Source organism: Aplysia californica, unplaced genomic scaffold (genome assembly GCF_000002075.1).
Source record: "Aplysia californica isolate F4 #8 unplaced genomic scaffold, AplCal3.0 scaffold00278, whole genome shotgun sequence".
NCBI classification, from domain to species: domain Eukaryota; kingdom Metazoa; phylum Mollusca; class Gastropoda; order Aplysiida; family Aplysiidae; genus Aplysia; species Aplysia californica.
In genome coordinates this window covers 356958-383204 of record NW_004797548.1, presented here as the reverse complement: position 1 = coordinate 383204, position 26247 = coordinate 356958, and the positions used below count along the sequence as shown (strand labels likewise).

Below are 26247 nucleotides of genomic sequence, written 5' to 3'. Positions count from 1 at the left end.
GGTTTAGCTTATTTAGGCCACAGGTGTGGCCTAAATAAGGTAAGGGAGGGGGGTTTAGCTTATTTAGGCCATATGTGGCCTAAATAAGGTCACCCTTAAACTAATGTAAATTTGTCCTGTTGCCACCTGAGGTACACACTACACACAGCGCACGACACCCACACAGTGGCTGCTTGCTGCAAGCCTGCCCTACCCTATTTCTAGGTGCTTGCGGGAGTAATTTTAAAGAAGCTACGTCGACTTGGCCTGAGAGAAAAATATCTGGCATTGCCAGGTATCCGCTCAGTGGCCTAAAGGCTGGTGAGTGCCAGTGAGGCTTTTGTTTTGAGAGGATTCATGATTAAAACTCCTTGATAGATCCAGGGCGGCCTATGGACTGTCGAATATCGGTTTTAGAATAGGTCTACAGGGTCTTTGACACAAACAGCCTAGCCTCTGATCCTAGCTTCTTTCAATTTTAATTTACTTAATAAGGCCACACATGGGTTTTTGGGGTCCTGTTTGGGTCCGAACAATGTTTTTTGGGTTTTGAAAAATCGAATGGAGGTTCACCCAAAGCTGTATTTCAGATAGCTTCGTAAAGTCTGTAACATTGTGAGCCAATACAATGTTTCAAAGCAATTTTGAGATCCTTTTGCTACTTTTCCTCAAAATATTCATTTCTTGGCTTTAACCCCTTCAATGCCGCAGGTAAAATAGGCTTCTGTGCCAGGGGAAATCCCATGAACTAGGGCTGCTTAGGGGTGACCTCACTCTACCTCCCATAACTTTATTTATGAATAATTCCTCATGAATTTCTGCATCATGCACATTCTACATTGAACCACTTTTCTATTGATATAATGATTTGTGTGTGGGGGGGATTTCATTGAGAGATAGATGGAGAAAAGTTGGAGTTAGTAACATAATGCTAAAAACAACACCACCGAACAGCTAATACAAAACACACATTCAAGTAATGATAAACTGATGCAAAAAAAGGGGGAAGTACGTGTTGTGTGAGTGTTTGCTGGTAAAGAAGTGGCAAGAGGCTTTTCTTACCTTATACACAATGCTCATACAATCCATATATATTATGTAAGACAGCTTGTGTTTGCTGCCAGTAAATCATTTTTGTGCGGTAAATGTGTATATCTAGATCTAGATTTAATCTTCTCTTCGATCTAAAATCTGAATCTTGACGCTTTCAAATAGGGGGAAAATAGAGGTAAACGTAAAAGGAAGGTACCTAAAAAATAATTACAAGATTTTAGCAGGAAATTACCTTAATTAGTATCAAACAACCTCTGTCAGAGTCCCGTAAATTCTACGGGGCATAGGCACGGCACAGCACTACACAGTTCAGGCCTGTAAATTCTACGGGCACAGCAGCAAAGAGGTTAAAAGCTAAAAACTCAAAAACCATTCAAGATTAAGTTTTGAAAACAGCTATGACAGCACCTGGACATGGATGGCTGGTACCTCTATTAATATATTATTGATGGTCCTTAATTTTTGAAAAAATCCGTTTTTTAGGTGATTGTTTTACTTTGCTATTTTAACTATTTTTGTTATTCGTTAATGTGCAAGTCTTCTAAAAGTAATAAAATTATTAATATTTACAATTTCAAGAAAAACTAGCGTCATTTTCTTAAGATTTGTGTGCAGATTTCAAATATGTAATTAGTTCTTAGATAGCATCGACAGTTTTTGAGTTTTTAGCTTTTGAAAATCGTAGCAAATGGTCCTTCAGATTGCTTGGTTTCACTCTAATTTGCCATTTCTGTGATTGAATAACTGATAATGATACCCAAAATTGAATATTTTTAATCATTGAATATATAACTTTGAGAAAAGCGAAAAAACAAAACAAGTAAAAATAACTTAATTGTAGATTTTATTGCTAAGAGGTAGAGTGTCGCCTTAAAGTTTAGGGAGAGCTGTATGTGTAATTAGTTGCTACTTATTATTTCCTTGCCTTATGGAAATCTTGTGAGACAGATATAAATGAGGCAAGACCAGTCTACCATTAGTCAAGATGGCAATTGGTGGTATCCTGTTATACCGCCAGCCCTGCTGTACCGCCAACTTTATGCTCGTTCCAAAGTAGGCGGTATAATGAGGTTTGACTGTACTTTTCTGGGTGGACTACATCTTTGACCTGTAATCACTTTATCTTTACGCCTTTGTAGGCCTGTGACTATTGAAATTGACTTTGCTGACGTTATGGATCCTTTTGTCAGGCACACACAATATTAGTATTAGTATTGTAGTTGTAAGGTTAAAATGGGTCTATTAAATTATTTTTTTTTAGCTATTACACTCACTATGTGCAAAAATTAGGGCTGGATTCTGCTCGGTTAATCGAAGGCTTGCAAAGCAGCGGACTGCTTGCGCTAGAGGCTTGCGAGCAGGCTTGTGATTTGATTTGCCTCCCGCTTGCTATCGGAGGGAACTTCCGGTGAGTTGTGACTCGCGGACAGTCCTGCTGTACGGTGTCGTGACGTCGCGAACTCTCATGGCTGTGGGCTCAGTACATATTATAGAAGATTCTCTGGTTATTTGCGTTGAGAACCTTGCACCAAAAGTGCAAGATCGTTTTTTTTTCATAGTCTAAGACGGAATTTTTTCCCCGCTCCCTTGTGATTCCGTCTTACGCAGGTTTGACTGTAATTAGATTAATGGTTATATTTTCGATGGATGAAGTTATTGTTTCATTGTTTTTCTTTTCGTAGGAAGAAGAGACAGAAGAAGGCAGTGAAACAGAGACAGAGGAGGGCTCAGAATCTGAAGAGGAAAGTGAGACAGGAACAGAGACAGAAGGAGGCTACACAGACGAAGAAGGACTAGAAGAGGAAAGACAGAGCGGAGATGGAGAGGTATTGTTTTTTTCTGAGTTAAATGTTCAGGAAATTGGATTTTGTAATACAGTGGAAACCATATGTAACAGGCCCGGTAATAACTGGGATCCGGTAATAACAGGGAGTTTTTAAATCCCCGTTTTTTTCTTACTCTTTGTTATTATCAGCAATAACAGGGCCTTATCGGAGCCCAACCGGTTATAGCAGGGACAAAGGCTCGTTAACAATGTGTAAAAAGTAAGAGAGAGAGAGAGAGAGAGAGAGAAACGCAGTGATAGAAGAAGCCCTCGCAAGCCATGCCACTGCAAGCACTCGCAGCGTGTGAAGCGAGAGAGGGCTGTGGTGTACTGCAGACCTCGATTTAGCCCGAAACCTAGCCTAGCAACACGCACGCGTAATGTGTCATGCGCAGGCCTGCTGCATGGCCAATTCTGGTCGTGCGCAGAGCTTGTTTCGCAGTTCAAAGCACACCACACCACACTATGACTGTTCACTAACAGTACATGTGAGACCTAAGCTTAACGCACTCTGTGGACGATCGATCGGCCTAGATCTAAGCCTACTTTTTTCATTTAGGCCACCAACGATGTCAAGCGCAAGAGAAAATGCCTTTCAATAGACAAAATATACGAAATAATCCAGGCTGGTGACAAAAAGCAAGCTCCACTGACAAAGAATTGACGTCAATGTGTGTGTCGATTCACACCATTATCAAGGATAGAGAGAAGATAGTGTCAGCATACTCCAATGGAAAATTTGCTCTGGCTCGAAAGAAGATTAGACTACCCAATGCTGATGCTGTGGACCTAGTTCTTCTGATGTGGTTTAAGGAGGCAAGGAGAAAGTTGGTGCCAAAACCCCTGTTCGTGGGTACTTGTAGCAAGGGAAACTACCCACGAATAAGTACAGCTGGGTTAGTCCCCAAATGCTTACTTTCCTTGCATTTCTGATTTAATAGGGATCGGATATAACAGGATTTTTTCTCTACTCAACTCCCACCATCCCTGTTATATCAGGTTTCCACTGTATGTGTGGCAAAGAACAAGAATTGGGAATGTGTCAACTTCTGGGTATTTTGACTTTTGCTTCCGTCTCATTGCAGGGACTCTCCTGGGTATTTTGCATTTCAAATTTTGAAGATGTCTGTTTTAAAACTGAAGTTTTAGACAATGAAGTAAAAAATTTTAATAAAAGCATATACTGAGAAAAATGGGTTCAAAGTTTCAACATGCATTTAGATCTACATCCTAAAATGTCTTGACTGCTACTTTGGCCGTTGGCACACTGAATCTTAGAGTTTTACTTTCTAAACAGCGCAAAAATATTTTCTATAATTGAATAGATATTAGCTTTGTAAAGTTTTAAAGAAAGACCTGTGAGATTAAGTGTCAATGTGATAGAATATAAAAACAGACCTGCCAACCTTCCAGGATTGTCTGGGAAATTCCCGGTTGCATTCCAGGATCGAGGTCGTCGTTAACGTGGTGTAGCTATTGTTAATTAAATTCTTTACTGAAATTACGAAGTGCGAAGATACTCAATGGTCGAGCATCTGCCTCATTCTTCCGGTGTTCATATTTGCCATGTTGGCCTTATGTAGGCCAAACACCTGAGGTAGACTATGCGTTACCACTTGTTTTGGCCGCAGTGTGGTAGATCGGGTAAAGATCTTTGCACAAGGTGCCTGGAAATATTTAACGTGAAGCGTGGTCTTGATCGATCTACCTTCCAGCCAGTCTCCCGTATAGGACCTAGGTCCAGTCTGTCAAATTCTACTGATGCTGATCCTGCAAAGAAGAAAGCAAAACCAGCCACCAAGTTTAGGGATGACTACACAAAGCTGTGGCTTTTCATTAAGCCATCAGTAAAAGGGGAGTCCTTTGCAAGCTTAGATGTGTGTCTTGTAATTCAGAGTTTAGCATTGCAAGTGGTGGAAAGGATGATGTTACCAGACATTTGAAAACAACCAAACATGTGGCAGCTGTTAAAGGCAGTGATTCCTGCACAAACATAAGTGACTTCTTTGCCGAAGATAAAGATCTCTCTGTTATCAAATCAGAAGTTTTGTTTGTGAAGTTTTGGTAGACAACAACATGCCCATAGCTACCAGTGACAAATTTGAGCCTTTTGTAAAAAGCAAGTGGCTACTCTCCGGCGTCGCGCGGGTCAATAGATCAGAAGCTATTCTGCGACGCGCCGGTCTATAAATAATAATTTGTTGGCGCAGATTTGCAAATACCTCTCTCATCTGTTTGTCTTGGGAAAAAATTCCAACAACTGCACCACTTCGTGCCACTTCCATTGATACAGATGATAGGTTTTCAGAGACAAACTGCCCCAATTCCTCCAATTTAGAATTATGTTGGGTACTAGAAGAAATGTGTTCTCAACTATTGACGTGAGTTCATAACAAAGAGTGAGCATAAGAAGGAGTCTCATTTTCACTGTTTACAAAAATGGAGATACGACAAAAAAGCACTGAAGTCGCGAAATATCAGTTAAATTGATAGAAAATTACAACAACAAGAAATAAGTTAAACAGCAAGCTATACTATATGACTAGACAGGATTTTAGACACAAAATCAATTTTGTTCGTTTAAATAAACAGAAGCATTATTTTAAGATTTAAGCAAATGGACGATGGAAATGGAAATAAATGAATAAAGTTATGTTAGACAATTACCATAGATAAATATAATGAAAGGTAGACTTACTAGGCCTAGTTATGACGCCGGAGAATAGCTTCCGATCTATTTACCGGTGCGACGCCGGAGAATAGCCACTTGCTTCTAAAAAAACATCTGCCCTGACTCTGAGATTGCAAAAAAATGTGCTTGTGCCAGAACAAAGTCAACTGCCATTATAAAATGCATGGGCAAACATTTCAAAGAAGAGCTGGTGACAAAGATGAAATCAAATCAAATGTCTTTAGCATAGGTACAGATGGATCCAACGACCATGACAGTAAAATGTACCCTCTAGTCATTACCATTAATAATGAAGCTAGTGAGTCTGCGACTACAGAGCTGCTTTCAGTGCCAGAGTTAGAGAAATCTTCTTCTGCTGTGAACATTGCTGAACTTGTGTTTGGAGAACTTTCTAAAAACAAGATTCCATTGGAGAACTGCTTGGCTTTCATATTAGATAAAGCTAATGTCATGGTAGGGAGGAAAGGGGGTGTGTGCACTCTGTTGAAGAAAGAGCAACCTAATATGCTTAGTGTGGATGTGGCTGTCATTTGCTAAACTTGGCTGTCAAGAGAGCACTTTCAGCTATTTTAGTAAAAGTAGAGGAGTTTCTCATAGACCTTTATTTTTATTTCCACCACTCTGATAAAAGACAGTCAGATTTCAAAGAGTTTCAGTTGCTTTAAGTTTAAGTTTAAGTGATGAAATTTTGAAATATTGTTCTACGAGATGGCTGTGCCTCACAACTTCACTGCAAAGAATTGTGGAAACCTCTGAACAAATACTTCAACAAAGCAAAGGAGGAAATGGACACAGAAGCTGCCAAGAAAGAGAAAAGGGCAGATAAAAAGCAAAAAGCAAATTTTTAAAGACAATCATTAATTCATGGTTTAATTCCTCTGCATCCACCAGCAGCTCATCAGCAAAATCTATGACAGAGTCTGCTCAGCCCCTTGTCAGTGCCTTCACTACTGGTAGGCTGGAGAGGATCCACAGCATCTTGAACTCCAAATAAGCTGCCATCTTTCGTGCTTTTCTACTCTGGATTATGCCTACTTTTGATAAGTTTAAGAGAATCGTGCAAAGTGAGGAGCCACAGATTCAAAAGCCTAGGGATTTGTACTTCTCTCTCTTTAGAGACATATTGGTTTGGTAAAATTTGTGAAACCAGAAGTCATTAGTCTGCACTGTAAGGATGTAACCAAGGTCAAGTTTCAGGACTCAAAAAACCACATCCCTGATCAGCAGTTGTACTTTGGGGAAGTTAACCAAGGCCTTCTGGACAAGTGTAAATCAAAGCAGAAACAAGAGATCTCCTCTGCCTTAATTGATTTCTATTGCACTGCACTGGATTGCATGCTGAAGAAGTTTCCTTCACATGATGTGACCCTACTGCATTCTCAGTTTGTAAATGTGGGCAAAAGTCAATCATCATCTTTTGAAAGTGTTCTTTTCTTTGCCTCAAAGCTGAAACATTTGTCAATTTGTTAGAATAAACTTAAAGAGGAGTTTATCAATTATCTGTCCTGTGAACTACCTCAGTCAGTCACTGAATCTGGTAGAGATGACAAGCAGTGGAACCTGTTGCTTCATCACATTGACAAGTTGGCAACAGTAAACCCTTTTCTAATCTTGCTGGGATAGCAACAAGTGTATTGTCATTGCCACATAACAATGCAAGTGCAGAAAGAGTCTTCTCTTTGGTTAGAAAAAATAAGACAGAGGCAAGGACCTCGATGTCAACAGAGACCCTTGATGCACTGCTGGTCACCAAAGTCAGGAAAAGCTCTCTGAACTTGACCGACGGGTTCTTGAGGAAGTGCAAGACTGCAACAAAGGATAGTATCAGTTTGCTGTCCAGTTTTTCCTCTACCCAGTAGCCAGCTGCAGGCATCCCTTGTACATAGTGTAAATAGTTTTATGGTGAGTACAAATTTTCCTGTCACATACTGCCTACTACTGTTTTTATTTTTCTCCTTTGTTTTGAATATTTTTCTTCTCTTTTGGTTTTGCTGTTTTCAACTACTAAAAATCATATATACCATATTTATGTTCTTATATGACACGTGTTTATATACCCGTCTAGTGCCAATAGTCGGTACCCATAAGTGCTCAGGAAATTTTCCCTCTTTTTGACTTTGAAAAGTTGGCAGGTCTGCACCCATCCAATTACAGACCAACAGCACTGCAAAGTTATGGATAAAACGATTCACAGGCGACTCATGTGATTTTTGGAGACGACAGGCTGGCTGAACAGTCTCCCGTGCGGATTCAGGGAAAGACGGTCCACTCTGGATCACCTGGTCTGCCTGGAGACCTTTATACGCCTGACGTTTGCCGAAGGAGGCCACGTGATCGCCATCTTTTTTTTACCTAGAAAAAGCCTTCGACACAACCTGGAAGCAGGGCATTCTGAGAGACTGCACGCTCTCTGCATAGGCGGTCACCTCCCTGCCTTAATTGGCAATTTCCTGAAGAACCGTTCCTTCCTGGACTTCCAGGTTCGTGTCGGATCCTCCCTTTCAGACCCCCACCAACAGGAGGAAGGTTTCCCCCAGGGAAGCGTCCTTTCTCCTCTCCTATTCGAAATCAAATAGATGCCATTGTTAAGACCCTTCAAAATAGCATAGGCAGCTCGTTTTACGTTGACGACTTCTTGATATGCTGCCGTTCGAAAAACCCTCAACTAAGATCTAAAGAAAGGAAAAACTTGAAAAGTGGGCTGACAATAATGGCTTCAAGTTTTCCCCCGTCAAAGACGGTTGCAGTACACTTCTGCCGATCAGGCATACATGTGCTGCAACTGGATTTGATGCTATTCAGGGAAAGAATTCCCGTCCAGGACCTGGCTCGTTTCCTCGGCATTGTATTTGACAAGAAACTCACATTCATTAATTCCACACATAAAAAACCTTCACGTGAGGTGACAGAAAGCATTAATCGCGCTGAAAATTTTGTCTCCTCCGGGGTGGGGCGGACACTCAAAACACCTTCTCCACCTATACATCTCCTTTGTCCGATCCTGGCTTGACTACGGCTGTCAGGTCTATGGGTCAGCAAAACCCCATGTCCTGAAGATGCTAGACCCAGTACAAAACCAAGGACTCCGCCTCGCCCTTGGAGCTTTCCGCACTTCTCCATCACTCACACTGCAATACACAAATAAACAAAGCTCAACACCAGAGAACTCAGCTCACGACTGTATTTTCAGAACCAACTCAGACACCGTAAACAAATTCCAAAACAACGAAAAACTTCTCAAACCCTTAGGCCTCAGAGTCCTTGAGGATCTTAAAAACATACAATTTACCAAACAAAAAACTTATAGAAAAATACCGTGGGGCGGAATCTTGTATAAGCGTCATTCTTTCAAACCGAGAGTGATGCATCACGCAAAAGCAGATCGGTGTCCCAGGTGAGGGTTGCGAGGTTTCGTCACGCCAGGATATCATGGGGGCAAACATGCGAGGTTTTTTAATTAATTTTTTAAACATAATTTCTCTTACTAATTTAAATTGATTTTGAGACAATGTGAAAAAGGACTAGGAGAAAACATTAAGCCCAAAAAAAAAACCCCAACGGATTTCGAAAAAATTGCGGGTTATGAGGTTTTATCACTCCACCAGCTATATATTTTGAAGAGTGGCAGGTCTGCATAAATCAAGACCCGGAATATTCATTGTAAGTAACTAGTCTGGGCATCATATCTCAGACAGAGCTGTTACAAAGTTCTATTTTGTTCTGAAAAGTGCTAGTTTCTGTATCTATTTAAACTCTTTCATGTCGTTAATTATGAACGTCGATTGCTTTTATAACTGGGTATGCTTAATTTTGTTATGAAGAAGATAATTTAGTTAGCTTTCTTGTTTTTTTAAGTCCTTTTTCTTAAAAGTTGTAGTCAAATAGATTCTTTGATATCCCCGATTAAGTTCCATTTCTTGTATTGTCACTATTTCCATTTTCCCAGGAGCAGCCAGAAAAGGACAAGCCTGATGATGATGAGGACAAAAAGAATCCTGCCTATGTGCCCCGAAGAGGGGCATTTTACGAGCATGATTTCCGCCAAGGGGATGAGGGTCCTGAAGGAGAAGAGGGGGAAGATTTGAAGTAAATGTTTAACAACCTTCTTAAATTTACTTACCTGATTAGATTATGTTGATACAAATGAGTGCTATACAGCAAGAACTGAAGTAATTTTGAAATATTGAGAAAATATGCAGCTGAAGAACAGTGTAGGCCTACCTTTACTTTGGTAACTGTTTTTGTAGTTTGCTTATAGATCCAGTTTAGAAACTACTTTTCTGTTTGTTGTGTTTCTGTATGTTGGCTTTTTTGCCCGTCAATAGGCCCAACATGTCCTCAATTATAATTATTATTATAGATAATATTAAATATTTTGATGTTGGAAGGTGGGTAGTTGGCGGGTGGTCTGTTGTGGTTTGCTCCTTCTTTCCTATCAAACATCTGTTGTCTTTCTCCCCTTCTCCTTTTTTTGTGTTTGTTACTCCCTTGTTACACCTCTAATCCTCAGCACTTTTATGACCTTATTGTGCTGCAAGTACTGTAATACTCTTATGGGGAAAAAAATGATGTTGGAAGGTTTGGTCAAACTTGGTCACTGCATGCTATGAGATAAAATATAATTTACAGAAGACTAGATCAGGAAGCTTAGTATACTGGGGTTTTTTTTCTTTTCAGGGAAGGTGCTACTGAAATTTCCATGTCTTCAGATTCTCCATTTTGACAATGTCTTGTGGTATCACTGTTCAGCATGTTTATAGGAAATGTTTAGATATTTGAATGTGATGAAATCATCATTCATGTACAACCTAGGTGTAGATTATGTGTAATGGTAACCTTAAAATTTAGGACATTGAAAAAATCCTAAGGCTTTTTCATTTTTCTTTGTTATTTGATAAGATCATCTATTTCTATACGAAACTTTTGTCAACGAGAAAACTGCATATTTCAATTAGTTTTGTTTTAGTAGGTTATTTTGTGTGCTGTATCGTAAAACGTGCAAAAATTTTAGGGGGTGGGGGGTATTTTAAATGATTAACCCCCCCCCCTCCCGAAAACTAAACAGACTATACATCTAAACTGTAGCACAGAGGGTTGATGTTAAAGTTTTTAATATTTCGTTTTTACTCAAATTTTTCTATTCATGTATATCTCCTCCTACAAAAACATGTATTTACAGCCTACAGATGGCATGCTAAGCTGTGTTACTGGCGTTACATAACATCAGGTCAAATTCTTGTGGACATAACTATGATGACACAATTTTTAGAATTTGAACATACAAAATTATTTTAACAGTTTTCTTATTGCTTTAATTTTCAAACATATGCATGAAGAGCATATAAAATGGTGAGGATCACAGAAAAAAGAAATTCTGAATGCCATTGTGTCTGCATATTTGTGTCATCACAGTTATGCTCTAAAGAAATGAAAAACTTTCTGTTTGGGACTATCAATGATTCAGAAGACGCAATTAGACTTACAATGCATGTTAATGATGAAATAATGCCACTTTATTCACATTTTACTATGAATGTCTGCTAAATATCAAATATCTCTCGAACATAACCATGATGACATTAAATGAAAAAATGCCCTGAAAAGAAATTTATGGAACATAAAATTATTTTAATAGTTTTCTAATTTCTGTAATTTTCAAAAATAAGCATGAAGAGCATATAAAATCACAGAAAAAAGAAATTCTGAATGTCTTTGTGTTCGCATTTGTGTCATCATAGTTATGTTCGAAAGAAATGAAAACTTCATTTTCAAATTTTAATTCATTTTGTGAAAATTTTGCAAACAAAGAGTCAGGTGACTCATAATGCATGCTAATGGTGAAAAAAATGCCACTAAATTCACATTTTACTACAATTCTATGCAAAATACCAAATTTCTTTCAAACATAACCACGATGACACATAGTGGACAAATCTTTGTCATCATTTTGGAACATAGCATCAATTTACATCAAATTTGCCCCTCTCGTTGACATTTAGCCAAGCTCACGTGGTCGCATCTAGATCTACCACTACTTGACCTTTGGAACGCAGTGTGATTTTAATCATTACATGGTTTACATTTGATTAAATGGGGGGAAACTTTTTTCGGACATATCAGCTTTTTTCGAACATAACATGTTAAGATTTGATGATGACGGGAAAAAAAAAATTAAATGAATTTGTCTCATCCATCGTCATTCTTCTTGCCGTCTTGCATCGCACTACAACACACTTTGAATGGATTGACAGGAACAATGTTTTTTGATTGGTTCTTTCGAACTATACGAATGATGACAGCACGAGGCATCGCGGGATTTCCGTTTACTGCAAAATTATGCTTGGTCACAGCCTCGGAATCAATCAGGCCGGATAGTAAACATTGAATGATATTATGCTCGTTCCAGAGCCCCAAAATGGCCGATAGAAACGAAGTCACAAGGAATCGAAGTTGCCTTGTGAAATGACAACACAAGCTAGTTATGCTTGAAAATGAAAATCTTGAAGGCTCTCAAAGAAAAAGCAGCTACAGATATCATTATTCCTTGTGTAGCACCAGAAATTATGTAGGTAAAAATGTAGAAGGACGAGTTTCTCAGTAATTATTTCTTTGTTGAACTCGATGACAGAAAAAGTGTGGACTCGACGCGTCACGTTTTGCATTCTAAAAAAATATATCGATTTCAGAACTAAAAATATTTGTAAGATTTCCTCTGATGGCACAACTGCTATTTCTCTGCTCCCATAGCTGAAACATCATATTAAGCACAATATATACAAATTTGACAGCTGTAGCATCATTTTTATTGGAATAGGAAAGGATTTTGTGAGGTATATGATTAATCCCGTACCTATTGGCAAAGGCTCATATATGATGTTGACAAAATGCTGCAATGTTGTCGTAAAGGCATCATGCAAAATTTGAACCCTATTTGTCAAATAATGTGGCAGCCTTAACATTTTTTATAAATGTTCCTCTCGGTTGCCCAGGAATGATGATTTTATCCATTCAATTCTCTACCTAGTACCCTCATTTACTCTGAAAGCAGTTATAACAGTAAATGGTGTAGGCGAATTAAAAAAGAGCCCAATATTTGTAGTACCTTTCCCTTACAGATGTGTTCAGATTTTATCTGATTTTGACACCTTGGTTTATAATATAGCTCTTGTTAAAATATAAATGTTATGACGCTGTGGAATCAGCAATTTGTCAATTTTGGGGTATCTAGAGTTTTTAATATCATCTTTAAGCTTGTTCACTTATCTCACTTTTGGCAAAAAGAATACCCATCTGTCTTGAAGAGAAGTAAAATTATTTGGGATTGAAGGAGGTTGGGGTTGCCTGATGTGAGAGGCAAAATTACAGAGAAAATGGCTGCCAAATTTGGTGACTTCCAAAGCTTGAGTGTCCATGGAAAGTGGAAATAAGACATTTTGGTGCCTTAAATTAATCATTTTCTGTAACATCCACAAAGAAATGCATTTGCGAAAAAAAAAGAAAATTGGAAAAAATTTCCCAAAGCCCAGAAAAAGATGCCTGTTTCTTTGATTTCATAGTTTTGACGAACACCTGATTTCACCATGCTGCCTCACAAATGTACTTACTGCTGCCACAGACTCATGTTTTTTGTTTTTCATTTTTGTCATGTTCATTTTTTCTTTTCATTGTTTTAAATTTTGCGATGATATTCACAGTTCATGCTCTCTAAATTTTTATGTCTAACACAGACCAAAGAAAAAACTTTGGCAGGACGAGGGGAAATGGGCGCATGACCGCTACACGGATGAGTCACAGGCACCCAAATCTCGGGAAGAGCTCATCACTTTGTACGGCTATGATATCCGGGCTGCAGATAAAGCCCCAGAAATGCCTCCAAGGAGAATGGGAAGGTACTGATTTTACACCTTTGTGACAGATACAAGAGACTCTGCTTTTCACTTTCCCCAACATTTACTTGCTTTGTTAAGAGCTCGGCACGGGTGAAAGTCGTGAACTCTTAACTGTAAGGTGTCCGATAACAGGAGGAAATCGCTGAAATTCGCTGGCATTTGAAATAGGCCTGACAATATGGTCGTGGATCCGGATCAATGTCAGAAGAAAAACACATCAGGGAATACTCGTCTAGAAATTTCCAAATTAAAATCTCTTTTACACTAACCCACGCTTAGATGAGACAAAGCATCATTCGTGTTCTTGAGTCGGTTAAAACGCAGTGTTTCTATGACCATTACCATTTGTGTTCTAACACTTCTAACTTGAGGTTGAAATTCGCGAAATTTATGCTCAAATAGTCCTGAAAAGTGAGAATATAATCTCAACAACAGTAAAGTGATTTTAGAATTGATTGCTCATATTGTTTTCTTTAGGGAAGACGCGGGTGAGGCTGGGGGGTGGGTTTGGAATAAATTCCCCCCCCCCCCCCCCCTGTAAAACATACAAGTAAATTCAATTTCTTGTTATTTGAACATTGACTAATTATACATTGCCGGAAAGCTAAGGATTTGAAGATTCTGATTAACGAAGAGTTTCTTTGATATTGACAGAATCGAACGACTGCTTGGAAGGGGAATCCCCCTATGCAAATGCACTTTCTTTGTTTTGATTGGGTTAGGTGACCATGTCGTTTGCCTCTTTTTTTTCTGTGTACATTTGCGTTGCCGAATTTGTTGTTCGGCTGGCTCCGGCGTCATGGCGCTTGTGCAGTGTATAATGGAATGAACTCTTCTGTGTCGTCCTAAGTTCTCGGTAAAGTTCGTTAAAACCCCAGGGGCAGTGCCACTGATGAAGTGTCTTTAGGCCTTTCCCAAAGGGAGGACATTTCTCGTTCAAGCATAGTAGGATTGTAAATGGACTGACTCATGTCACGCTCATAACGGTGCCTGATCTACAACAGGGAACTGCTGCTTTTTCTTTCCCGATCCTTACTATTGTTATTTTCCTCTACTCCCTTTGTATGTTTGTCACTCTCTTGTGACCTGCTATTTTGGGGTGCCGTGATAATCGAAGCAGAACTTGTGCTGTTGAAGCTAGAGAGGTGAGCAGTTTAAGTCTGATTCCCTGTAAAGATTGCTCTGTTGACACCCACCCCTTGGCGCTCATATGACCGTATGCAGTTGCGAGCGCCGTTAAACCCTCTACGTAAAAAAAAAAAAAAAAATTTTTTTTTAAAGTTCGTTATGACCGTTTTCTACTCTTGGATGTAAGCAGAAGAAAAAGAACGTGGAGAACAGAAATAGGAAGAGAAAGGAGGGTAGTGGATTCCATGATAGCATCTAAAACAGCATTGCTGTTTTTACTGTTAAATAGATCGTTACACTTTATTCCAATGTTAGGATTTTTTGGGGGTCTGTTTCTGTGTGAAGAGTACTTGTAAAAACTTTCTTCAACTTCAAAAACCATTTTTCTAAAAAAATCGTGATTTTTATTGGGTGACCAGACTAAAAGTAGTTGTTCTGAAAAAGTGTTAACTCTCTCGGGTCGGCCACTTTTTGAGAAAATTGTGTTGATTCACAACCTCTTCAGATCTTTGCCCTGGTGTGAGTAAGTCTTGTACTATACCCAGGCTTATTATGTATCTATGTAAAGGAAATTGAATGTAGAATACAGTAAAATGATAACAATTAATTTTTTTTAATGTCTGCTTTCAGTGGTGACCTACTTTAACTGTTACTAAAAATAGATTGTGCACACAATTTTACATGAAACTGACAAACATAAAGAAGGGGGGGAAAAAGCATGATCAGATTGACCCAAAATTTATTGATATTCTAAAAGAATGTCCATTTCTGCTCATGACAGACAAAGAATGAATAATTTAGGACCCATATGAACACTTTGGTGGCACATGGAAAATTACATGTATTTTGGTGATAATTGTTACCGAAAATAAAATTTTCATTAAATTCTCTGATTACTCCCATTGTGCCAAGATTAGGCTATGACATTTCTACAAAAACATTCAAATCACATTATTTGACAATAAAAGAAGAGAATTCATCATCTAAACGGTTTATAAACCAACTGTGATGCTAGAAAAATTAAAAAACTTGAGTTGAAAAATAGTGACGAAAACATTTGTGCATATATTTCCACCCAGAGTATGTCATTGAATACAAAAACATCACTCATACTCATTAGCTGGATGATCTAAAAGAAGACAGTTTCTTGTGCCACTAAAACAGAAGTTTTTTTCCACACTTGTTACATTTGACACAAGAAACTTTCTCAAGACGATAACAACGAAAACTATTTCTGCGCTAGAGATGGAGGAGTCTCTTTCATTGCCGCAAGGTTGGCCTACTTGTTGGTGTATGTGCAGATCTGCAACACAAATCATCAAATGCCTCCATTCGAAAGAGTGAAGAAAGCAACTGTTGGAAAATAGATACACAAGAAAGAATTGTTGACAAAAGCCATCCATGATAAGAGATATCAATATATATGATAAGATAAATTTGATGGATCCACTAGAGAAATTTTAGGTGGATATATAGGCTATACCAGTACATCAACATACAACATTCAGCAACAACACAGCAAAGTACACATTACAAATTATACTACACACACACCAATGCACCATTCAATCACACAAATGTACACACACAGTACATCTCTGCGGGATGAACCCTTCTCTCCGTCTCGCTCATTCTTTTACCCTCTCTTCTGCCCCCCCCCCCCCCCCCCCCTGTTTCTCTCTTCCTCTCATGCAAGAGCACACACACAGACACACACACAAATACACACACACACACAAAGTCTCTCTCACACACACACACACACAGTGTTCAACAGTGCAACAATTAATTTTGAACATAACAGACATCCCAATTTGTCCGTAAATTCTTGTTACAGCTAAAGTAAATGAATAGTCAAGCAAAGCCTATGAATTGTTTCATTATTTGAGAAAAAAAGCCTGAGCATTAACAATATCTACTGATTTTTTAGTCTTGTACAAAATAATGATTATAAAAATGCAAATCGAGCGGGGGAAAAATTCACCTGGTGTCAGATGTTTCCGCATTTTGTTTGGTCTGGTCCTCATCGAGATGCAGGCCTGGCCGCAGCGTCGGCTTGAACTTGGGTACCTTGCATTGTCCGCTTCACGTTATGAACCAATGAAGTCACCCCTGTGGGAAAATGCACAGGAACAAGGCATGTTAAAACAAGTCCAGCAAGACTTTTTTTTTCCACCACTCCAATCATACCACTCCCCAATTGTCAGACTCAGTTTACAAAAATGACAACTCGCAACTCACCTGAGCTGAGGCCACATAGACTGTAGATCTAAATAAACTATTCCCTTGTTCACATAAAAATAAAAAATTGATGATACATTTAAATTGAAGCAAATAATATCAAACTGCAGTTGATAGCAAACGTTATCAATCAGTTGTAAACTAAGAGAATCGTCTCAGGATCCGCCATTTTGAACGTAAACAAGCAGCTAGCAACCGCACCTTGGGTACAAAAAAAATGCCCAAAAAATAATAAAAGCGAGAAAAACTTATCAATTCTAACCAATTTCATAAGAAAACACCAAATTTGAATCATTTATACAATAAAACACACGTTTTAGTACCCCCCGGGCCAATATTAGGTTTCGATAGGTCTAGCTGTTCATAGATGCTCAGTGCAATCATCACTTACCCGTTGGCTGCACCACTTGGTCCTGGTTGAGGACTTGCTACGTCATTGTCAGACTCTTTATCTGATTCAGAGCTTCTGTCGTCGATAGAAAACTCACTAAATGAGTCATCCAGACCATAATCGGGGTCAGAATCGGACATTTTACTCGAAAACTTGTTTGTTTTTTGTGAAGATAGTCGAGCAGCTGTTCTTTGTTTACAAAATGGAGGCGAAGGAAACGAAAGTAGTCGGGAAATTGAGGTCATTATCCGGGCACCTCTAACGGCTAACTCTTTCGAAAAAGGAGTTACAACTTGTGTATTTATAAAAGTTTAGCCATTCCTTTACAGAAATAAACCACATAGCAGACTCTAGGCAAATTATTATAGCGACAGCCAGCTTCGCTCTGGGCTATCGGTCGACGGTCGATATACAAGGGCGGGAACTCGAGAGAGTTAATGCTAGGGCCTTCAAATTTTCAGTGGATGAAGATAGGATGTTATTGTAGGTATTAGGCTATTTATTTTTCTCAGAATATGTAAGTAAATGTTGAATTTTGACTGTAACTCTATCCTTACGAGGGGCATACCTAAAGTTTACGTCACCATGAAGGAATAAAGGTAGAAAGCTGAAATTTGGTACTAACCTTAATCTTTGTCTATATAGTCGCCTCCCACAGTTATACATTTTTGCCATGAGTGTATGACCTTGAAAAGACCTTGAGAACAGAAGGCCCTCTCTTTGTCAGAAAACCAGCCCTCTACCGCTTCTTTGACCTCATCATCTTTTTCAACGTGCCTTCCTTTTAACTCATTCGCTACGTATTATTTTCGGCTTGTGGACGAATTTTTTCGGGAGGGCGAATGAGATGATGACTAGTGGGCAGTTAAAAGGTCTTTGGGGTCACAAATTCAAATAAATATCAACATTATATCCCAAAATTTTCAGTATTGTTTGTAGAATACACCTGTATTGTTCATTTGTGTATTTTTCAACTTTGGTTCCTGTAAGAGGCAACACAGTTTTGATTGGAAGCGGATAAAATTTGAAAGTAAAAAAAAAATAATCTTTGTTGAAAGTCAAAAAATATGTTTGCACCTAGTCAAATGATGCATCAAAATAACCATAAATGAATATAGAACTGGAAAATATTGAAAAGTTTGCAGTTATTTACAGACATTCCATAATATTTGTACATTTGGATCATAACATCCGATATTGAAAAAAAAAATTATTTTTAATAATCTTGAAAAATGATCACAAACAGAAAAAAACCCACTCGTATCGTATATATATATGGAATTATTCAGAATTGCATTTGGAATAAACCTATACATTTCTTGAGTGGCACTTTTTGTGCAATTTCATCAAAAAGTAGTGATTTTGTGGAGAAAAAAATATTTTAACAATTTAGATCTAGATCTGGCACTCAAAAATATTGATTTCTCAATAACAGTGCATTGGCAATATGAGTCCAATCATATCAATATTATAAAAAAGAGTCCTACACTTCTTTAGTGGGCAAAATAATGATAGATAATGTGTAAAATTACTAAGACTGGTGTCCGGGCTATAATTTTGGCATCGCGATAAAACAGTCGAATAAACTACGAAATCGCGTTTCAAAACTGAATCTAAACTTCCGATTTTCAGTGGAAATGCTTGACCCGGAAGTCAACATTATATTATGACCTTTATTTTAACATGGATATGTGGATTGGAATAGAATCCAGACCTGCCACTCATCCCGATTTAATCGGGATATCCCGATTTTTTGCCCCAAACCTCAAGCATCCCGATTTTCCCGATTTCGATCGCCTGTATCCTGATTTTTTGTTGTTGTGTCTGTTGCGTCCGTTTCTTAGAAAAAAATGTAAAAAGTTCTGCAATCTCTTTTGCTTGGAAGCACCGATTGGATTATTTATCGGCAGGGACTTGGAACGCTACTTTCTGAAGCATCTATGCCAAATCTAGTAGAGGACTCTCGCACGTTATTTCAACTAAAATCGACGTAGTATCGATTTTGAATTCCGACATGGATACGCTCAAGATTTACTTTCGCTTTTATAACGCAGGATTCTTCGATGGTGTCCTGATTACTGTAACAATTATGACATGGGCTTTTAAGAGTAATCTATTCGTTGTTCTGCCGTTGCTTTATAAGCAAGCTTCATCTGAGTTCTGGTTAGTCGGGCCCATCATCAAGACCTGTCAGTGGAACTTTCAAACACTCATTCGCATCACGTGACATGACTTCGCATGTGTGAGTAGCGCGTGTGTCTGGGACTGTCGGCTGTCGGGGTCAACAAAGTTCGTTCACACCGGTCGCGTTGGTCGATGTGTGTTTCGGGACTTAAACAGTGTGGACGACTGGGGGGGGGGGGGGGTATTTTTTTGACACTTGGGCTGTGCGTGCCGTGATACATTGTACTAATTGAGGATAAAGGAATAAGAAAAAAGAAAATGAATGAACAACCTTGGCGCAATCTTTTTTTCGGGGGGAGGAGTTGCCTTGAGTGGATATGCGATGGAAGTCAGACGTTGTTACTCTACGAAAACGTGGGCTCTTTGCATGGATGATTAGAGTTATGTGTCAGCTATTTTCAAAACTACGAGAGTTTCAGCTTTACTGCATCCTGTGCTCCCCCAGCCTATCCAACTCCGACTCGAGTACATATGCTGTATTTCAGTTTTCTCTCTATTTAGAGGCCCAAACGTGAACTTATTCCTGCAAAAGTTTTCTCTTGCATACTTGCCTCATAAAAGGGAACCAAGACCCCTCCTTCCCCAGTATCCCTTACGACTGATTTGCCGTTGATCCCGATTTTTTTCACCAGATCCTGATTTTTTTAACTGTAAAATCCTGATTTTTAGATTTCATAGAGTGGCAGGTCTGAGAATCTAAGCTAAAATTGAAGATTGGTTCTCGAGCCGCCGGGGGCGGCTTAGCGTACTGACAACACTTTAGCCGCGCCGCCCCCGCCCCCCCCCCCCCCCCCCCCCCCCCCCCCCCGGCTCGGCGTAGCGAATGAGTTAAATCCCTTTTCAGTTTGAAGAATTAAAAAAAGTCGGACGGGGCTAAATCTGGAGAATAGGGTGGATGTAGCAAAATTTCATAGTAACTTTCTTGCGCAGTTTGTGCTGCTTTTCTTGAAGTGAGTGCTGGCGCGATGTCGTGAAACAGCAAAATGCCTTTTGGGATCTTTCCTCTGCGTTTCCTCTTCGTTTTTCTTTAATAGCCTCTCGTAATTTTTTTTTAGCTGGTTAGAATAATGGTCTCCGGTGATCGTATGTCCATTTTCGATATAGTCTGTCATAATCACTCCTATTGCACTGGGGTTGTTTGCCATTATTGTATTTAATAAGACAAAAGTAAAAACTCCGTTTCTAGATGAAGAAGGTTGATTTAATAATGAAAATGATATGAGGTCTGCCCTTGGCTTCACTGACAAGACTAAATAATCCAAATTAATCATGGTAATATAGGGACCAACAATCCAGGATTTATTGTTTCCCTTCTATATATATTGATAATAAGCAATCTAATAGTCTAACAACTCCTTCTTGGTCCCAAAAAACTGATAGCATCACTTTTCCACTTGATGTCTGCACCGCTGCCTTCTTTGGTGTTGGAGAATAGGGCGGTTTCCACTGCATTGATGTAGATTTTGACTCAGGATCATAGTGGTGGACTCATGTCTCATCCATGGTTATAAGTTATAATTCAAAAAATTTAGTTTCATCTTTTTCATACAGACCAAGCAATTCTTGGCAACAATCCACAAATTGCACTTTTTGAGGAGGAGTCGACAAACGTGGGACCCATCTCGCCCAAACCTTGGTCATATTCAAATGTTCATTTGAGATTTGTTCAAGTGATCCAATGCTGAGCCTAGTTTATTTGATGAAACGTTCGACTGCCACCCGCCAGTCTGACTACTCAAGTTTCTTGATTTTCAACACATTCTTTTCTGTTGTTGCTGTCACTGGCGGTCTTCACGGTGGTCATCTTCAACGTCCATGAATCTGCATTTGAATTTTTTACTCCAATACTTTATCACAGCAAAGGATGGGCAATCAGTTCCATATATATACACATTCATCTCGGTAAAATTATCCTGTAGTTACTTGCCTTTCAAGAACAAAAACTTTAATTACTTCCCTGTGCTCAATTTTCTTAATTTTTATGTTGAAACCAGAGAACAACATGCCCCCCATTCACTTAGAGTGCGCTGGTGTTAAAACCTGTAGTCGGAAATTCCCCAAAGTTTCATGTATTCTAGGAAGATGATTGTTGGCTTTCACCCCAAATTTCAGCTTTCCACCTTTATTTCTTCATGGTCAGGTAAAAAACTTTTGATATGCCCCTCATATATCGTGTTTTACTATCGTATCTGTACGACGTGGGGTACCTCTTTGCCCCCACTTTCCAAAGAGGAAATTTACTCGTTAATTTGATCCGTGCCCTGTAGGGTAACAAAAGACCCCAAGTATTCGAACCCACTGCTAGAATCGAAAGGCTTTGCGATCCAAGATTGAGGTGACTAGTTTGTAGATCTATGCATCGAGGGTTCAACTGGCTAACACTAATGTCGCACAAGCCTTCATATTTCACAGACAGTTGGTTCTAAAATTAGCTCGCTCTCTCAGTTCTAGAACTTCGCTTTCTTAGTTCTAGACTTAATGAGACGGGGCAGAACGTTCTCAAGGTAGGCTATCGAGTCCATTTTTGTGTGAATGGTAAACCTAATTTTGAATTCATCTAGTATTCGAAAGTCGTTTCTTTTTTTATGGTTGGATTCTATTGTTGTTGTTTCACCTTAATTAAATTAGATTTAATTATCGTAGAGATCTAATTTGTCTCAACTGTGCTGGTTATTTGAGAATCTTTTTGACTAGAGCTTGGGTTCTTTGGTATGGTTTTCTTCTTCTTTCTGACTTTGCTATTGTCGTTTTCTGCTCCTTCCGTTCATACTAAATTTAGATTTCTCCTGTATTTGGTCGCCCTTGAAATGGCCTAGGCCTATTGTGCTGATAATGACATAATACCTGCAGGACCCGCCGACTCTGCTGTGTTTTCCTGGGGTTTTTCTTCACTGTCCTGTGCAACCTAAAACAATTTGCTTGGGCTTGACTGCTTATTGTTTTTTATGGGACTATCAACACCAGGAAACAGAAGGAGTAGACCACACCAGAGCGCCCGCCAACTAGAGCTGTACCCCGGTAGCAAACCCGCTCGTGCTCGCAAGCCCTTAGTTCAAGTCACAAGCCTCAAATCATTAGGTCAAATCATCAAATCAAATCACCAGCATGATAAGTTGAGTCTAGCGCAAACTGTAACCTCCTTGGACTAGTCTAAACTTCAAGTCCACAGCAACTAGCAATCCGCGAAGCCACTCGTGTCAGACCTCCTCATCATCCCCACCCTGCTTGCAATCCGCGAAGCCACTTACGTGAGAAAAAGAGAGAGGGGGGAGAGTGAGAGATCCTGCTCACATTGTCACTGCGCGGCGTAGCGCTGTAGTCTGCTTGATTAATCGAAGGCTTGCAAGCAGCAGACAGCCGTCAAGTCTCAAATCCTGTCTGCAGCCACAAGTCCCATGATTCACATAGTACTGCTTTGTGCCAGTGAATTGTCCCAGGACCAGCTCGAAACCTGACAAGTCACTCTGCTGACTTGCTGTCTCGCTGTGTGCGAGCAGCAGGACCGCTCTCTGTGTGAACTTTGAACTGTGGAGGAAGGGAGTGGCTGTGCTTGTTTTGGTGCAAGATGTAGAGAGCTGAAGTTATTTTTAACTTCCCGCTGTTGATCAGCTAAGCGAGTGGATAAGTGAGAGGGAGGGTGGTATTGTAGAAACAGAGACCTAGGTTTCTGGTAGTAATAAGAATAAGTAGATTTAGATTACCCTAGAATGGAAAACTCCAGGGGTCGTTGTGATTGGCTTTTGTATCGTATGTATGTAACCTATTTTGTAGATGTGTTACACTCACAGTGACATAATACAGAACATTTAGGGGAGGGGCCAGGCATACTTCAACCCAACGTCAGGGCCAACCTGGGCTGAGAGGGAACAACGCCCCAGCAGAAAGATGGAGGTTCTCAGTAAAAAATTTCTCCTCATACAGAAATCGAACTGACAGCACACCTACCATGAGAGAGCCAAGGATGACAAGTTGTTTCATAAAGAGGATTTTTCTGACAAACTTTCGAAGATATCCTCCTGTCTACAGATGACAATTCAGAAAATGCCAGATCTGCATCAAGTATACCTGGAGAACTTTGCAGAGAGGGTGAAAGCCACATTGAGCTATCAAGTGTTCTGCCAAAAGTTCAAGAAAAACAATTTGGGTTTACTTTCAACCAAGAATATGAATATGAGGAAAGCTGCAGCTAGACCAGAGAAGGAGAAGGACAGGGAGGCTGCACTGAACCTAGAGAACAAAATGTGTGTCTTTTGTATGGAGATCCAGTGAAGACATCCACCTTATATTATAAGACAGAACTGGCTGTACACAATTTTACCATTTAGGATCTTGCCACCAGAGACGCCAGATGATATGTCTGGGATGAAAGTGAAGCTGGTCTGAGCTTCAACAGTTTTCATCATGTCTGACTCACTAACTGATATTGCAAGTGACTGGCTTCAACCTATTCATTGTCTGCAGTGATTGGTGCAACTACTAAAATAGAACTGCCACCCTGGTGAGTACAATGGCCTCGCTGGCCTAAGAGCTTAACATCACAGTTGAGCAGAAATTCTCACCAAGGACCATACCCAAATGGAGGTGGATTCAGTCCATGGCACTATTGAGCGATCGCTAAAAAACGCACTGATGTACATCCCAATGGACTACGTGAACATCATGCTCCAAGCCAGACGCATCCCCAGGCCCTATGAAGTTGTGTACCTGGGCCACAGCTTTTTCAAAGATTGTGCAAAGGTCGGAGAGCACTAAACAATTCGTCCAGGGATAAAAGCAGGCCATCCTACTGTCACTGACTTGCAGGCACCAAAGTACACTCCATATTATAAAATTCAGTACAAACTGAACTTCGATGATGGATGGCAGGCGCTGCAAGGACCAAGAAAGCTGAACACCCAATGTACGACGGTTACTGCTTGACCTCTCTGCAAAGACAGATTGAAGATAACTGCCAACCAGTATAAACATTTACTGGAGTTGAAGGCCGTCGTACCACGATGCTACCACAATTACCATGAAACTTTGCCTCAGTAAGAAGTTTTGAAAGCGATCAAGTCAAATTCGATTATTGTTGAGTCTTTCAAAACAATGGTAACTTTTGTCTTATTGCCTTGTTGTAGCCATAGGACACAGAGTGAGCTAGACATGCTCTTCTATTGTCGAGAAAACTCAATAATGTAGTAGTTGTCAAGCCACGCACCTTGAAGAAAGTTGGTGCATTCTTTGATACTTACAAAGTCTTTTTGTATAATAATAATATATTATTATGAAACCAACTTCACTCAACCATTTCTCTGGTAGCAGAGCTTTCGTGTGGCTTTCTGCTTCGATTTCTTTCTTAGTATTACTTGTTTCCAGGCATTTGAAAGGCCACCCAGTGCCAATAGTACCGTGTCAGACACTGTCATAAATTCTAAAGGCCTTCTGCTGCTGCTGCTGCTACTTTTGTTTTTGTTGTTGTTGTAGTTGTTGTTTTTGTTGTTGTTGCTGTAGCTGCTCTCCCTTACCCTTCGAACCTCATTGTTCTTCTCCTTCAAATGTAATTAATATACCCATTGCTGTGTTCTTCTTCTACTTCTATTAAATGTTCAAATTTTTGTGATAGCTGTTTTTGCACTGTTTTTGCACTCCGTAGCACTGAAATGGCAGCAGCTGACAGTACAGTGGAAACCATATATAACAGGCCCGGTAATAACAGAGATCCGGTAATAACAGGGATGTTTAAAATCCCCGTTTTTTCCTACTCTTTGTCTCTATTAAAAGTAACGGCAATAACAGGGCCTCATCGGAGCCCAACCGGTTATAGCAGGGACAAAGGCTCGTTAACAATGTGTAAAAATTTTGAGAGAGAGAGAGAGAGAGAGAGAGTAACGCAGTGATGGAGCAAGCCCACTCAAACCATACCACTACTGCGAGCACACACAGCGTTTGAAGCGAGAGAGGGCTGCGGTGTACTGCAGACCTCGATCTAGCCCAAAACCTAGCAACACGCACGTGTAATGTGTCATCAACGATGTCAAGCGCAAGAGAAAATGCCTTTCAATTGACAAAAAATAAGAAATAATCCAGGCTGTTAACGAAAAGCAAGCTCCACTGGCAGAGATTTTGTCGTCAGTTCAACATTCCACAAGGGTCGATTCACACCATTATAAATCAAGGATAGAGAGAAGATAGTGGCAGCATACTCCTATGGAAAGTTTGCTCTGGATCGAAAGAAGATGAGACTACCCGATGCAGATGCTGTGCACCAAGCTCTTCTGAATTGGTTGAAGGAGGCAAGGAGAAAGTTTGTGCCAAAACCCCTGTTCGTGAGTACTTGCGGCAAAGGAAACTACCCATGAATAAGTACTGCTGGATTAGTCCACAAATGCTTACTTTCCTTGCATTTCTGATTTAACAGGGATCGGATATAACAGGACATTTTCTCTACTCCCACCATCCCTGTTATATCAGGTTTCCACTGTATATTGGTAGCAATAATATCTTCCTCCTCCTCTTCCTTCTTCTTACTCCTCCTTTTTTCTCCTTACCCTCCTCCTCACCCTCTTCCTTCCTCCTCCTCCTCCTCCTCCTCCTTCTTCCTTCCTTCCTCCTCCTCCTCCTCCTCCTCCTCCTTCCTTCCTCCTCCTCCCTTTCTCCTCCTCCTCCCTTTCTCCTCCTCCCTTCCTCCTACTTCCTCCTCCTCCCTTCCTCCTACTTCCTCCTCTTCCTCCTCCCTTCCTTCCTCCTCCTCCTCCTCCCTTCCTTCCTCCTCCTCCTCTTCCCTTCCTTCCTTTCTCCTCCTCCTCCTTCCTTCCTTCCCTCCTCCTCCTCCTCCTCCTCCTCCTCTTCCTCCTCCTCCTCCTCATTCCTTCCTCCTCCTCCT

At 39.9% G+C, this 26247-nt stretch overlaps 1 protein-coding gene across 2 annotated transcripts in view; it reads left to right on the top strand.

Moving 5' to 3' along the window:
- Positions 1–26247, top strand: part of LOC101854262 (serine/arginine repetitive matrix protein 1) — a 149298-nt gene that overhangs the window by 40429 nt on the left and 82622 nt on the right. For both annotated transcript variants that reach the window (XM_005101304.3, XM_005101303.3), the window contains exons 4-6: positions 2715–2858; positions 9496–9635; positions 13277–13438. In XM_005101304.3, the coding sequence (XP_005101361.1) occupies positions 2715–2858; positions 9496–9635; positions 13277–13438 (446 nt within the window). The remainder of the gene's footprint in view (positions 1–2714; positions 2859–9495; positions 9636–13276; positions 13439–26247) is intronic.